The following is a 15,931-nucleotide window of genomic DNA, read 5'->3' as shown; positions in this document are numbered from 1 at the left end:
CTGGCCATATGTAAAATCTATTTGAGGCAGGGGAGTGATATAATCGTGGTTTGTTCTTCACTGTCTCCCTGCCCATGATGGCTGCTGTAAACTCCTAAGACTGAACTGGGGAAGAAAGGACTGATCCTAGGCTAGAAGATGTCTGGTCTGTGAAAGAAATACCTGGAGATTTAAGCTGCAAGCAAGACTTGCTTGCCTTCAAGAACCTCTGCAATCTGCCTAAAACAACATTTAGGGTGAGAATTTGCTAGTTATACCAGTTTCTTTTAGTATATTAAGCTTAGCTTGCATGTTTGCTTCATTTGCTAGGTAATCTGCTTTGATCTGTTTGCTATCCCTTATAATCACTTAAAATCTACCTTTTGTAGTTAATAAACTTGTTCTGTTTTATCTTAACCCAGTGTGTGGAATTCATAACTGGGGAGCAAAAAGTTGTTGCATATCACTTTTCACATGGAGGGAGGGAGCGAATTTCATGAGCTATGCTGTAAAGTTCCAGATAGTGTAATTTTGGGTTTGCACTCTAGAGGGGGGTGTCCACTTGAGTATCTGGGCAACTCCTTAGCTGAGCTTTCCCATGCAGAGCTGATCTCAGCATCTCTGTGAAATTGCAGCTGGATGTATTCCTACCAGTGTGGGTGTACTGGAAAGGAGTTTGAGAGCTTGTTACAGCAGCACAGTGCAAAGGGAATCCAGGCTGGTGGGTCAGGCGAGCTCAGTGGACCCCAGTTCCAAGTGGTGCCCCGGGGAAAACCTGTCACAGCTGGGTCTTTAATCTCACAGACACAGGCATAACACAATCCAGTGGCTGGAAGCTGAAGTCAACAATGTTCAAATGGGAATTAAGATGCAAATTTTTAATGGTGAAGATAATTAGTCATTGGAACCAATTACCTAGAGATTTGGCAAATTCTTTATTACTTGGAGGCTTTTGGTCAAGACCGGATGTCTTTCTAAAAGATAAATGAAGTTATTGGGCTCAATACAGGACTCAGGGTAGAATTCCATGTCCAGCTCATATTCTTATCTAATTCATATTCCTCCATGAAAATAAATTGTAACTGATTTTCATTTCCCAACATTCAAAAGTTAAAAGAATTTTGAGGCCTATTCCTATTCTGTTCAGACCTCAATTAGAAGCACAGACTTAAATAAACCACATGCTAGGCATAATTTTGCCAACCATTCAGTACAATTTTATGTTGTTCATTGAAAATGTCCTCAGGACAGAATGAATAAGGAGGCTAAAATAACTCCTCATCTCTCTAGAGAACGAATGTAGTTTATATATCCCTGTTCATGCATTTAGGAAGATCCATGAGAAGTTTGTATATCCTGTCTATATATTAAGGTGCTGCAGGATTTCAGCCCTATTGCATTATTCACTCAGCTTTTAAAAAGCACAACTTTACAAATTGTTTTTAAGGCAAACACATATTATGAATTCTATCTGTTTAGTATAGCACCTAGCACAGCCATGGTCCTAAAAAGGCAAACAAAGATCCTCAAATGAGACACACTTTATATGTACAAATTGTTGTTAAAAATCTACTCAATACACTTAGAGAAGCTTGAAGCAGTTTTTAAAAGAGAAATCCTGATTCTGCTTATTCTTGCAATGTTGAATACTAGAGCAAATTGGCAGTAACAGCCTCCAGGCCCCCCACAAGGGGCCTTCAAAATCACATCTTCTTTGGCAACAGCATAACGAGACATGCAAGCTACTCTTTGCCAACTTAATGTTCTTGGCAGGGCACAGTTTTACTAAGAACAAAACACCGGTAGTCAGAAATGAGAAACTTAGGAAAACTGAGAAAATGCAGCATAAAATCCAAACACAAATCCAATGAAGCAGGTCAGAGATCTCAGATATGTCATTTCTCTACAAGTGCCAGACCTCATGCATTGGCATAGAATTTTCAATGTGAAATCATTCCTCTTGAGCATATTTCCTTTCCTGGTTACACTGAGTACTTTGGATTTTTTAGATTGTGAATCCCTACCCAGGTTATTCCAACTTCAGGCCTCTATAAAGGAAGGGGAACTTGTACTCATTCTTAAACCACTGGAATTGTGCCCATTTATGTCAGTGGATTTGGTCAAGTAAAAACCTCCTTTTTCTCCCCCTTCTCTTGTATTCATATTTTCATTATGATTCTGCTGGATATGAACTTCGAAGGCAGGGCACAGTTTTACTAAGAACAAAACACCAGTAGTCAGAAATGAGAAGCTTAGGAAAACTGAGAAAATGCAGCATAAAATCCTGCCAAGGACTATCCTGTTGCTGGATTCACGTTGAAATGGAAAGTGTCAGTCAATGCTTTACAGGGGTCTCTCTGAGCAGGATGTCTTAAACATCTTCGGCCAATCTCTCTTCCTTTTATAAAAATGCTCTGACAACAGACTCACAAATCTCTGAGGAAATGTTACTTGACTCAGGGAGTCTAGAGAAGGAAGCTGATAAATGGCTTACAGGAGAGTTGTACCATTCAATTTAGATACTAGAAACAGTGAATTTCTGAAATATATTTAAATAGTTCACAACAGCTATGCAGATGCCACTTACCTGTGTGCTCTGCTTCTACTCACTATGCCTTGTAGGCCTGGGTTCCCTTTCTTCCATCTCTCAAAGTGAGACAGTGGAAAGGAGTTTTTCCATTATTGGAATGGGTGGGTTCCCTCTTCCATTCCTTCCCATGAAGCATGGAGTGAAGGATAGATTGATGGACAAAGGAGAGCCTCAGTGTTCAAATGTCTTCCGAATATTCCCTGTCCTGAATACAAATATCACCAGTTTCCAAGTAATGGGCTAGTCCTAATCCTCCCTTCCTCCCCTGCTTACACTAGTTCTTTGTTTCACTCCCATATTGGGTCTTGTCTATAAGACCGTAAGCTTTTGCAGGCAGGGTTTGTTTCTTGCTACAGCACAAAGGGGTCCTGATGTGTCTGTATCATAGCAGAGCTTAGAAGCCCTGAACAAAAAATAATACTAATCATCCATCCCTACTTTGCAGACTTGTGGTTTTATTACAGCTGATCTATATTTTTCATCATCAAATGTGAGCATCTTTTAAGGGAACTTCAATCAAAAGTGTCAACCCTTTCAGGATTGCTCTAAAAATTGTACACCAGAAATAACTACACATCATTTGCAGTACTACCTTAGATTACTTTTAACCCTTAGAAATAAGGATAGATGAACTTGGAGGAGAACAGTATGAAATTTTATCAACTTAGTGAAATACAAGGTTTATTTGGGTTCACAAAAATATAATTGTTCAAATTTGTAAACTCTTTACTTATGATTTCAACTCATTTACCCCCAAAAGTTGTGTATATAATTTAAAAAAAAAATGGTTTGTGCACAGGTAGTATCAACACAGAGACCAGGCTGCAAAACAGTCTCTAATCTTCTGGCAGTTTTCTGCTAAAGAGAATCATAATTAAACCAGATATTCAGGCCCAAAGAGTTTCGTGAAGTGACACCACCAGAGAGATTTAATTTAGTGTATTTCACTAAATGATTTATTTAATGCAGTCTCCAAGAAAGCGCTGAAGTCACAGACCTGACTATAACGTAATGCACTTGAAACAGACACTTTGCTATGGCTGATCTAGCACGAACACACACAAAATATTCTATAAGTGAATTAAAAAGGTCTTTTTTTTAACCTGGAATGATCTAATTTTATATTTCCCCTGTAGTCATGCATGACATAACAGCTCAAGCAGAGCTGAGTGCATCATGTATTGTTGAGGAAACAGGATCCTGAACTCAGATCTTGACAGGTTATTAATGGATGACCTCATCTTCACATATGATTTCAAATGTATCTATTTTTAAGGCTGGCCATATGATTCTGATACTGATTTGGGATCTTAATTAGGATGAAAACGTGTTATCCCCTCAGGACTGAGAACAGGAAAACTAAGGGGCACCGGAGTTATGGATTCTTATCAGACAAAAGGGAGGTTGATATCGTAAGCTACAGGTAGTTGCAATTTTAGGGTTGTAGTCGCATGTCTCTGCCAAACTTAAAGAGCACGCTCCCAAAAAAGCGTGCTGGGGAAAAGGTTCAATAAGTGGAAATTCTACACTGAGTAAAGTCACTAGTGCTAAAGTCCTCTGGGAGAAATGGTTGTTTCTGTGTTGGGTAGTGCCATGATAGGATAAATAGTTTTAATTATTTTAAACAATTAACATCACTGGATGGGAGCAGTGGTTATATATTGTTGTTTTCTAGCTGTGTACTCTGTGATTAAGCATCTTAATAAAGAAAAATTACTGAACAAAACAAAACAAAAACAAAATGAAAAAAATGTAAAATGACAACAGAGGAACTAAAATATATGTTCACAACAATGCACACAACCCACAATATTTCCTTGTAACGATTTTCATCCTTGTGTTACATCTAGCTTAGTCATCAGCTTAGGGATCTATAAAATGAATGTAAAATACTACGCATTCCCTATGGTGATGTGTAAATTAAACATTATATCTGAACGGCATCATTATTCATTTTTAATTAATGGTTAACTAGGCATGTTTGTTACAAAACAGCTTCCCAAGCACCAGGGGGAGATACAGCAAACCATGAGAGACTTGCACTGTGTCAGCTTTAGGGACTTTAGAGGAATTCAAACAGTAAATTGCTAATCAAATCTATGCACACCTGATAGCAGTTTCACACCGAGTTTCAGGAATGCATATGTGGAGTTTCCACGCTCCAATTCTCTTTCAGTTCTTAATTAGGAAAAAAATAGGTGAGATGTTGCAAACACAAAAACAATAAAACGAACAAAAATGCATATATTAAAATAACAATATAGAACAAGCTAGATTTTAGACCTTGAACTGGTGAGCTTGTAGATGTCACAAATAGACATTCTTGAGAGCATTCTGAAATTATACCAGGACTAGATCAAAAGGAAAAAAAGGAACACTGGCTGCAGCATGACTGTCTGTAATGGAAACAGAACTCCCCATGATTCAGCAGCATTTCTGTGTACTGTTTGCGTACCAAGGGGACCAACAGACTACATGCACTTCAAGCCTAAAAGTTATATATACATATCATGCGATCTTTTTAAGAACGGTGTTCAAGTACCTGGAGTAACAATAAACCAATATATTGTCAAGCTCCACAAACTGATGGACACGTGAGTACAGTGCTTTATGCACTGGGCTAACACATGATCAGTTAATAACTGAAGACTGGACAACCAAATGAGTTTGCTTAGAGAACTCGTGTAGAAGGACATTAGGAATGTGATTTTCATATTCACATCTGAACATTTTATATCAACTATAGAAGTAACAACTGAGATTGCTAAACTCAGTGGGGGGAAAGAAAAAATATTTTCTTCTATTTTTGAAGTTTGATTATTTTGTGAATTTAACAGCACATTTTAAACACATTTATTTCTCTGCACAGTCAGTCTGGCCTTGATTCTGTGAATGAATCCACATGTGCAGACCCTTGTCCCTGTGTGGAGCTCTGGTACAGGATTCATCAAAATCCAAAGACAGGATCAGAGCCTGTAGTCAGTTTCTCCCTCGCTGAAAGGGTACTTATAAGCCGCAAAAAGGGAGTCACTTTTTAAAAGCATTTTTCAAAGAAATTTCCAGACAGACTATTATAAGGGTCTTCTGTCAGACACTGAACTTTTTTAAATTAGTCAATTGGTAAATTAGTCAGCAGTGTCCTTTTAACACCACCAATGGATACAGAGTTGTGCAAAACAAGTGAAGAATCACATCCAAATATAGGTAATAGGCTTACTACAGTCAGAAAACATTCATTACATAAAGTAAAACAAGCACAGACCTCTCCATCTCCAATCTGACCCCCACATCAATAAATAAATAAACACACACACACACACACACACACACGGAAACAATGCAAAGGCAACCATACAAATAAGAATATTACAAAGTATGCAATAAAACCTGTAGGTTAGAGCTGGTTGGAAAATGTCTCCTCTCCTTGGCCCACACATGCCCAGACACAGAAAATTTCAATGAAAACAAACAAAAAGAATTGTAAAAATTCCAAAACCAAAAACTTGTAGCTGAAAAGCAAAAATTTCAATTTAGAAAGGGTGCCATGGTGCCGAAGGTCCTCATTCTCCTGTATAGCATGGGATCCCTTGCCAGACTACCACACCCATGATACATCATGGGGAGACTTGCTGGTTGGAGAACCTTGCCCATAGAAAACAGGGGCATGAGTCAGCCAAACTACAAAATGGCATTTCAAATACACGTTTTTGTTTGTTTTCAGCTGAAAACTAAAATCTCTCTCTTTTTTTGATGAAAAGTTGAAATAAGAGCTACCAAGGCTTTTCTACTTCCAGATTTGTAATTGTATTGATTCAAGCAGCCCGCAAGCATGAGTCACAACCACGTGTGTTGAAGGAAACCTACACTTAATTCCTGCAGTTGTGCCCTATGCCTCACCCATAAAAGTTCTACAAAACAGACTGCAATAGCTAACTCCTGGAATTTAGCCAGTCTCCCAAATGTTAAATGACACAGGATCTGTTCTATAAGTCCACTAAGAAACTTCAGTAGCTCAAAGTATGTTCATTGTAATGTGTATCCTGAAAATCTATTGGCTCGCCTAATGGTTACCAATACATAGCAAGTACTCAAGGTCCAGTGTTATTCTGTAATTGATGCCATCATTTATAATAATTCACCCCAAACCTATATGAATTCACAATTATGCTAGTTTTGCATTAATTCACCTATTTTGGTTACCCTATTATTTCTAATTAGAAATAATTTAAATATAAGTTATTATAAAGAAAAAAGAGAAAATAAATTATTGTAGGCTAGATTCTTCCTTCACTTACATCAGTTGTACACTAATGTAACTGTTTGTCATTACTCCTGATTTACATTGGTGTAAATGAGATAAAAGTAAGTTTTTAAAAATTGATAAATAACATGATGTTATTTGTGTATACGCTGCATAAAATACCATACCAATACTACAGAAAATAATTTAGCAAAACATAATCCCCCTGCTTACATAGAAAATCACCATATGAAAAAAAAAAAAGACAGTCCTCAAAATATCTCAGGAATAGAGCTCTCTCCACAAACAGCATTATCTTGCTCATACAATGTTTAAAAGTACAAATTAGAAAGATTCCTTCTATGGAAAGTTTAAAATGAAATATTATAGAAAAATAAATTAATCACACATCATCAGTTCTTCTAGAACAAGAGGGGAGAACAGTAAAGGACAAAACTGAATCACAAGTGTTTTTGAGATCAGTCAGTTTTGAGGCAAACAAGTGTATCAATTAAGTACAGCCACCATGGTGAATAAAATTTTTTAAGTTAAATCATTCCAATTGAAGTCAGTGGGTGTTCTTCCACTGTCTTCAGTGAGGGCAGGATTTCTCCCACTACTTCTGAAAAGACGATCATCATCTGCTTTATTTTCTGCATTTTGGAAGGGAACTGAACAAATTCAACACCACAAAATTAATCTGTGACTAGCAATTATTTGGGAGTGATGCTACTGTCATATGTGCATTGTGAGGAAATTTTGTTTATATATGAATTTACATAGGAGATTTTGATTTCAACAATCAATTAATGAACAAAGAGATATGTTTGCCTCACTATTGCCTATGTTGATCAGTTAAACTCTTAACTTGTGCCAGACCATGGCAGCAAGAGGTGCGGAATAGTCCTTACCCCAGCTAAAAGTTGGTGTATGAATCTTGGCCAGTTTCACCCACAGAGATTCTGTAGGACCTTGTGGTATGAATTGGATTGATGACCCTTATATCTAGTTAAACTGGCAGGTTATTTGGATCCATTGTTGGCTGAGTTGTTACTTTCCTAGTGGAAAGTAAGGTGCAATCTTTACCCAAATGAGTGGTGAATTATTAGGCCCAAGAAACCATCTTTTGCATCTGGCAATATCAATTATTGCCCTACCTTGAACTGTCCCTTTTGAGGAAGATTATTTAGCTTATTATTTAGTAAACATCTCGGGTGAAATTCTGGACTGAGTTAATGGAAGTTTTGCCAGCCACTTCAGTGGGGCCAGGATTTTACCACAGAGCTCACATTTCCTTGTCATTTCCTACTGTGTTTATTAAGTGGCTTCCAAATTCTTTTAGTGAGGCAAAGATTCTGCTGATTAATTGATGAAGAGGTTAAATAAGTAGAGTGAACAGAATGATAAATGCCCAATATAAGAAATATATAGGAGATTGCAAAAAAATATAGATTTATATATTCCAAAAAGATTTATTTTCTAATACTTTAACAAAATTAATTACTTGGTTGTGTGTTTTCACACAAATTCAAAAATCAACAACACGTGCAAAAAAAGTTCAAGTAAAACTCAAAGGTATTTTATATTGTTTAGTAATTGTGGCAATGTGACAAGAGTCTAGTGTTTTACAAACAGAAAAATGAAATTTGGTGGACTTTCCCCCCCACCATTTGAAGACAGTAAAGTAGCCCAAAATGTATATTGACAGCTGTGAATTGAATTGAAATGAGTAAATAAATCACTAAAATATTGAAAAATATTTAAAATTATCTTATTTGTAAAGAAAATTGTCAAGACTGCCAGGTCCAAAATTTGACCTATTTTTATACATCTTTTTGTCACTTAGCTAGCATGATGATTAGTGCAGTATAAAACTTGGAAGTTGGATAGAAAACTCTGGGATGCAAAGTCCTTCAAATCTACTTTAAACAATATTCTCCGCTTTCTTCAATGAAGTTAATGCCAGAAGGTCCCTCATGAGCAACCCTACGATAAGCAACCAATATGCTTGTGTACAATGGATACAAAATTAGGCTTTGGAAACAAATTTCATTTTCACATTTTCTTGGCATATTTACCATCAAAATAAAAAGCACAAACATTATTTCAAAAATACATGGGCAATGCACTATTACTTTTGAAAATAACTGAATTTTAAGTATAATCTCTACAGTGCTGGAAAGTACACCTGCTGTCTCTACCCACTGCCTCAACTTCCACCCTACTAACTCGCTCATTGTTCACCTGCAGTCATGTCTGCACCCTCCACTCCATTAAAGCACCTCCCCTGACTGCATTCTTCTATGATCTCTTTCTGGCCAAGCTACAAGACATCTTTTTCATCCTCATTCTTTCATCCAACACATCTACCACCTTTGATATAATAGACCACTTTCTCCTCCTTTGATCTCAGACACAGTGCTCTCCAAGTTCTTTTCTTTCCTATAGACCTGCTCCTTCACTGTCTCCTTTTGATACTCCTCCCCCTTTGAGGACAAGAAGGGAGCATGCCATGGAATTTGCATTCCCACACATGTCCTAGATTTGCATCACCTTTGCTTGTGGCAGCAGAGTGGATGACCAAGCCATAAGATGTTTACAATAGGAGACGTCGCCTCTCAACTCATATTACTTCTTGATCCCTGAAGTTTGAAACTAATTCATCCAGAACATCTACATCAGATCATCTCTCCCCACATAAGAAAGGATGGAAAGCACAATTTTCAGAGATGTTTTCTGTTTTAACTATTCTCAGCTCTTTGACCTCTATATGAGATACATTTTTATGATCACACCTTGAGGTTTTTGTTTTTATCTTGGGGGTTTTAATTTAATGTAAAGGTATTTTATTATTTTTATATTTAAAATATAACCTTCAAAAAGAGCAGCTGTGGTGCTTGAACTATACAGTGGTCAGTATTGAAAAGTCACATTTGCTAACAGTTACCACATGTGTACCATATGTGAGATACTGCACTTTTTTCTCTATGCGTAGAATAGGCAACAATAAGAGCTTAAATCTGTATCAGTGAAGTCAGTGGGAGTTTTGCCATTTGATGTCAATTGGAGCAGGACTGAACCCAAATTTGGTACTCCAGATATTGTTGCATGGTAATTTTAATCCTGATTTTTAATGGTGATAGCTGTATTATGACTATTATTATTTGATCATAAGAGCATTCAGTTGCATATCTGCTGCATATCACATTGCAGACATGTGGCCTAAATTCAGAAAATGTTAGAAAATGTAACTAGAATAAAAGGATTCAAAATTTACTGAGGTCAGTAGAAAGACCCCCATGGAGGTCATTGGGCTTTAGATCAGGCCCATAAAAAGAGATGATGTTGACCTACAATATAAAGGGAGTGCAAGTTTAGTCAGTGACCCCATTCCACCCCAACATATACTTGGGAGGTTCCCATGTTAATCAGTGGGAATTGTAATGGAATAGTAGGTGCAGAAATGGGTGACCTGTGCAAATGTTTTATTGTTATTAATAGGACTGAGAAGAGCCTTTTTCCTGTAGTTTAGAGGAATACGAGGAGTAATTGTCTAAAGCTAAATATGGACACCATTCCATTAAGTATAAATAAAAATATTTTCTTAACAATTAAGTAAATTAGGCATTGAAATGAACTGTATAGAGAGGTACCTGAGTCACTCTCATTATTAATTAGAGATGTTCAAAACAGATCAGATAAAGTCCTAATGAGATCGTTCTAGAAGATGATGCTACTTGAATTAAGAGTCTGGCCCAGAATCTAGATGACCCAAGAACCTTCCCAAATCTATCATCTTTCATTCTGTCACTTTAATGCCACAACCAGATGCTATGAGGCAAATGCCTGCCAGATTATTCTGTCTCTCTCTTTTTAATTTCAGCATTACGTCAACTAATTATACATTTTAAACATACACCCAGATAGAAAGTATATAACTCAAATAAGTGTGTGAGGAAGGATTATGAGAGGGGTGCAAGAGGGAGAGAAAGACTGTACCTGACGATGTGTAAAATGATATGAAGTATTAGTGAAGTGTGGGAAGGCCTCATTACTCGCAAGTGCCAAAGCTACAAGGCAGCTAGACAGGCCACCCTCAGTGAGTGTCAGTGACACCTTCAGACTGCAGTGTACCATTATATATTTTGTTTCTGCCATATTTTTACAAAAATCCTGTCTTAAAGATTTTTTTTTAAATTATTAAAATGATTTTCATACCCCTACACCTATAAAGCCAAATGCAAGCTCCACACTCTGACCTATTTATTAACAATTAATTGAACTGCCAAGGCCTTGGAGGAGGAATACAGCTGTCATTAATACATTTTAGAAACCTCTAATAATGACCTGAAGTAGCTTTGCGGTATGTAATACGGCAGTTTTAAGGTCTGATGCACTGGGACCTTCCAGGACTAAGAATCAAGTGGGGAATGTTTGCTTTCCTGTGTTACAAAGTGCTTGTTTCTAGTTCTCAGAGGTCCCAAGGTATTAGCTGTAGCTATAGGTATTGCTTGTCCGATGCTCTGTAAGAAGGGTAACTCTCTATGAGAAAAAGAGAAACCGTTTTCTATCCAGTGGTATTTAAAAATGGGGCTGTCTGAAGCAGCTCAGAAGTTTGGACTCTTGGAAGTGGCCTGAGCAGAAATGAACTAGTGGCCAGAGTCAAAGGTGCATAATAAACACAATTCATCACATGGATATCACCACTGCATAGGAATTTGTGGTATGTTACATATATCATATAAAATACATTAGATGTAATATTCAATGTTATATATAAAACAGTGATTCTAATGAGACTACACAAGTGCTGAGAGTTAAGTACGTGCTTAAATGTTTTGCTAAATTGTGGCCAGAGTGCTCACTACAGTATCAAACTTTATGTTAATTAGGGCCTGACCTCTCTCTCCCTCTTCCTCAGAAAGCTTTAGGCTCTCTTGCCTGGATAAAAAAAGAGAATGTAAAATGACTACTGCGATAGTGGAAAATAGAAGTGGGTAGCCTATAGACACAACTGATCCAGAGAGCGCTTGCTGGTGGTCTCATGGTGGTGGACCGTCACCTAATACTAGTGCTGTTGTAAGGTGATAAGTTGTATCAAAAAAACAGGTAAAAACATACTAATGCTTGCAATACATTCTTTTTCTATATCATTGCCATTGGGGTGTTGTGCAACCATCAGTAGGATGGGAGAAGGTCCACAAGACAAACTCTCTGTTAAGACGTGTTCCACACTATGATCTATACCTTGTAACTTTTATCTGACAAATCTCTTCAACCTTGACTTAATACTTATTCATTGCTATTATAAACTGTTTTTTACAGCTCTAGAATTGATTTATAATAGCAGGACCATTAACATTTACTTTAAATACTTGCCAAGGGTCATTTCCTCTGCTGATAATATATCAATCATCTGTTGAAATCAAAATTACTGATCCAGGAAATGTTTGACAGTTTTTAGGTACAGTCAGACACAAATAAATATTTGATTGCACCAATTTACAGCACTGCCTTACAGGCATCATTAAGAGGGCTATACGCAGAAAGTACACGTGTATTATTGACAAGAAAGTTAAATGATTTTGTTCAGAGGTAATGCAAACCACAGTAAATTTACTCTTATGTGAAATACTTTCTTTCATGCATGAAAGGTTTGCATTGTCTTGCAGAATTCTTCAAGGACTCCACTTCTGTAGGGACAAATAGATCTGCTCTGTGCGGCAGTTTATTAAAACATTTTTTGAGTAAGAAATCAGATTTCAATAATACTAAACAAACAAATTAAGGGTCTTTTGCCTTTTTTTAAGAACATGTTTTATGTATGATTGACGTTTGTACAGCACTCCAGAAAAGCCATCATCTGTTAGATTTAAAAATAAAATCAGAAACATTTTCTGCCATATAGGTACACTTGAAAAACTGGGAACGTTAATGTCTTCAGAAGTCTTAGAAAGTGTATGTCCAGCTTTGTACTGATACCCATTTAACAAAGAAGAAGTAAGGTAAACAAAAACCTACAGTAAAGGACATTTTGAAATTTACACAAGAAAAGTTCATAAACATTTTGGTTGTTCCATAACAGTTTCCATACAAAATGAATAGAAAACCCTTAGACAGCTGTCATCATTCTTGACTATTTTTTCACTTAAATGTACACAAACAGACTTTATATAGCAATATACTGATGTACCTTAACACGGATATTAAACTATGATTACTGCTTTTTAACCAAGATGTGTACTATCCAATCAACATTATCTGTAATTGAAATACTAATACATTATGTATTCCAATTATGTTGTAAGTATAAAAACATGAAAATATAACTTTACGTTATTTCAATTATATACATTATTTCAGGCTTGACAAAGGAAGATTTAAACGCTACAGTTTTTAGAAGAGTCGGCCCAGAGGTACAATAAATAGTTTTGCATTGTATACAGTATCGCAATGTTACTTTTAAAAATGTTTAAAGAACCATATGAATATTATTAGATTTCAGTTTGGTCATTCTAGCATTGAATATTAAAACTCAGACTGCATCCCCACATTCCAGATGAGGAATAATGCACAGAATACCCATGGATTACTTCAGCGTATGCAGCTGAGAAACAGTTAAACTTTAGTGATGGGCAGGTTACTAGCAGAGGGCCCAATATTGCACGCACTCTGCATATATATCTCTGGCTGACAGCAATAAAAGTACTGTATGCATGTGCTTTCAGAATCAGGCCCATAGCTTGTACCAAGAAAAGGGATTTAAAGTTTCTGATGAAGCTACAATCCTTGAGTGTTAAACAAAGCATTTATTGAAGATTAAGGAAAGAATTCCAGCTAACACCGTACATGATGTTTCAAAATTTATTTCAGTGAGAAATAAAATAGGGAGCTAGTAGTACTGCATAAGAGATCTTGTATCTTTTTGTATTCACAACACAGAGAAACGTAAGCTCTTTCACCAAACATCTGATATCTTATCCATAGGTGAAGGATAGGGAAGTAGTACATTGGTTTGAGTTGCATTAGCATTTAAATGAATGTTACGGTGCCCCTTTTGGGATTCATTTTTGTGTTGTAAACACGGTCTATGTTTGTGGGGTCCTTATGAGGAGAACTTAGGATAACTTAAAATTCTGAAAACACTCATAGTGTATACGATTTATGAAAGTTCTTATATTTTCAGAAATACAAACAAATCATATTTCAGGGATTGGAATATTATGAATCTTAGATTAAAAAGACATTGTCAAGGTACTTTTCTTAGAAAAACTTTACATGCTGTAGAACCACTTCCCGGACACTTGAAATCTGTTTCCTTAAGGGCATTTATTTTGAGACCTGGGTTTATTCTATAAATTGTTTTATTATTGTAGGATTATTTTGAATGCTTGCCTTCTGTTGATATGCTTTATATAAAATACACACGCACACCCCCACACTCTCTGTAAAACCATAGATGGGTATGAACCAAAACCTCAGATCTTAGTGTCCCTGCACTTCAGAGGTAAAGGGGACTAGAATCCAAACCTGTATCCAAATTTTGCATCAGGTTCCTATCTCTAGTGCAACTCCAGGGTAGGGCACCCTTGAACTCCTCTGGGGATCCGAACTGCAGATCTGAATGTTGTGGCTTGGGCCCATCTCTAAATTAAACATGGAATTTAACAGCTCAAAATGAGCTGAGGGTAAGGAGGTTGGGAGAACATAAAACTTTGGCCCAACCTAGACAATGTCCTTTTACATTTTAGATTCTTATAACCCAACTGTAGCTTGCAAAATTAATTGGACCACTTGCAAATAAAACCATAGAAAAAAGTTTATTTCAAATGTCAAGCATTGCCAAGTAATTGGATATTAACACCAAATGTTAAAGAATAGGCTATACAGTAAAGTTTTAATAACAATTAAAATTACAAGATTCAAACCTTTTATTTATTTATTTTCCTCTCCTCATCATTTACATATTTGGCTTTCAAAAATATGGAACCGATGCCTAAAGCCTTTTTTGATTTTTCCACTTTCCCACAGTTTAATTTTTTTTGTCTTATTCAACCATTATGGAAGCAAATTTATTTAAAAGCCAGTTTGTTTGTGAAAATACCTAAAAATATTTTTTTCCTTTTAAATGTTTTTTTTCTTATAAAACATGTCACATCTTGATGCAATTGATGTCAAGTGTGCTTAAGTCAGTATGAACCAAGGGACTAACAATGGTGGCTGCAGAAACTGGTGTGTTGCCTGTACACGACTTCAGTTAGATTACAGTACTTCCATGTTAGCTGTGCATGTCAGTCAAACTTCATCTTGAACTTGTGTAGAAAATGGTGTTGTGTTTTGTACTAAGTATTCATTACAATTCAAGATGAACTCCACAAATATAAGAATTCTTGGCCAAAAGAAATGTCTTCAAGATACTGGATGCCTCTCACCACTTTGACAATAAACGCACAAGAAAACCATTGTGTAAGGCACTCAGAAGGTTCTTATCAATCACGAGAGATCAGTCACACTGACATTCATTCCCATGCCAGGACTCACATAAGGTACTGCATGCACTGCTTTTGGAAATTCTGGAGTCATAACACGTCCATTTTCTCCAGTACTTCCTGTAATTGACAGCCTTGCCTTGCTCCTCATGGCATCATTCAAGGTCATCTTAAGAAAGAGAGAAAGAAAAATAATGGCTACATTACAGCAATTCAGCATATGAGACAGAGGGTCTGACTCTCATCTTCCTTACACCAGTTTTACACTGACTTCAGTGAGGTACCTTCTTATTTACACCCGTGTAAGAGAGAGGAGAATCAGGCCCAGATCCTTTTATACTACTTTTTGAAAGCTTCTAGAAAATGAAAAACAAACATATAAAGCAAAAGCTGGGCTACAAAAAGTTAAGCACATTTATGCCAGAAAGATACACATTCACCAGAAACTACCTTGCAGTCATTACGTGCTCATTCGGTTAGTTACTGATAGGGAACATGAAAGAACAGCAACAATTCACACAGTATGGTCCCTTGGCCAACTTCCTCATTCAATAGCTTAAGGATGCAACAATGAAGCTACAGCGTGCACTTAGAAGTTTGTATTAGAACCTCGTTCCTACCCCCTAAATTTTA

The 15,931-nt window shown here is 36.6% G+C and overlaps 1 protein-coding gene and 1 long non-coding RNA gene across 4 annotated transcripts in view; both read right to left on the bottom strand.

Annotated features, from left to right (window-relative positions):
* Positions 1 to 2,766, bottom strand: part of LOC122465687 — a 143,031-nt gene extending 140,265 nt beyond the window's left edge. Inside the window, exon 1 of the long non-coding RNA XR_006290695.1 lies at positions 2,567 to 2,766. This is a non-coding gene — a long non-coding RNA (uncharacterized LOC122465687). The remainder of the gene's footprint in view (positions 1 to 2,566) is intronic.
* An 11,848-nt stretch (positions 2,767 to 14,614) lies between these two features.
* The window catches only part of GRIA2 (glutamate ionotropic receptor AMPA type subunit 2), a 111,905-nt gene continuing 110,588 nt past the window's right edge, over positions 14,615 to 15,931 (bottom strand). For all 3 annotated transcript variants that reach the window (XM_043545895.1, XM_043545892.1, XM_043545893.1), the window contains one exon: positions 14,615 to 15,467. In XM_043545895.1, the coding sequence (XP_043401830.1) occupies positions 15,303 to 15,467 (165 nt within the window). In that variant the 3' untranslated portion in view covers positions 14,615 to 15,302. The remainder of the gene's footprint in view (positions 15,468 to 15,931) is intronic.

The sequence above is a fragment of the Chelonia mydas genome, chromosome 4, assembly GCF_015237465.2.
Source record: "Chelonia mydas isolate rCheMyd1 chromosome 4, rCheMyd1.pri.v2, whole genome shotgun sequence".
NCBI classification, from domain to species: domain Eukaryota; kingdom Metazoa; phylum Chordata; order Testudines; family Cheloniidae; genus Chelonia; species Chelonia mydas.
Note: the sequence above shows the minus strand (reverse complement) of the source record. Positions and strands in the feature narration are given on the sequence as shown.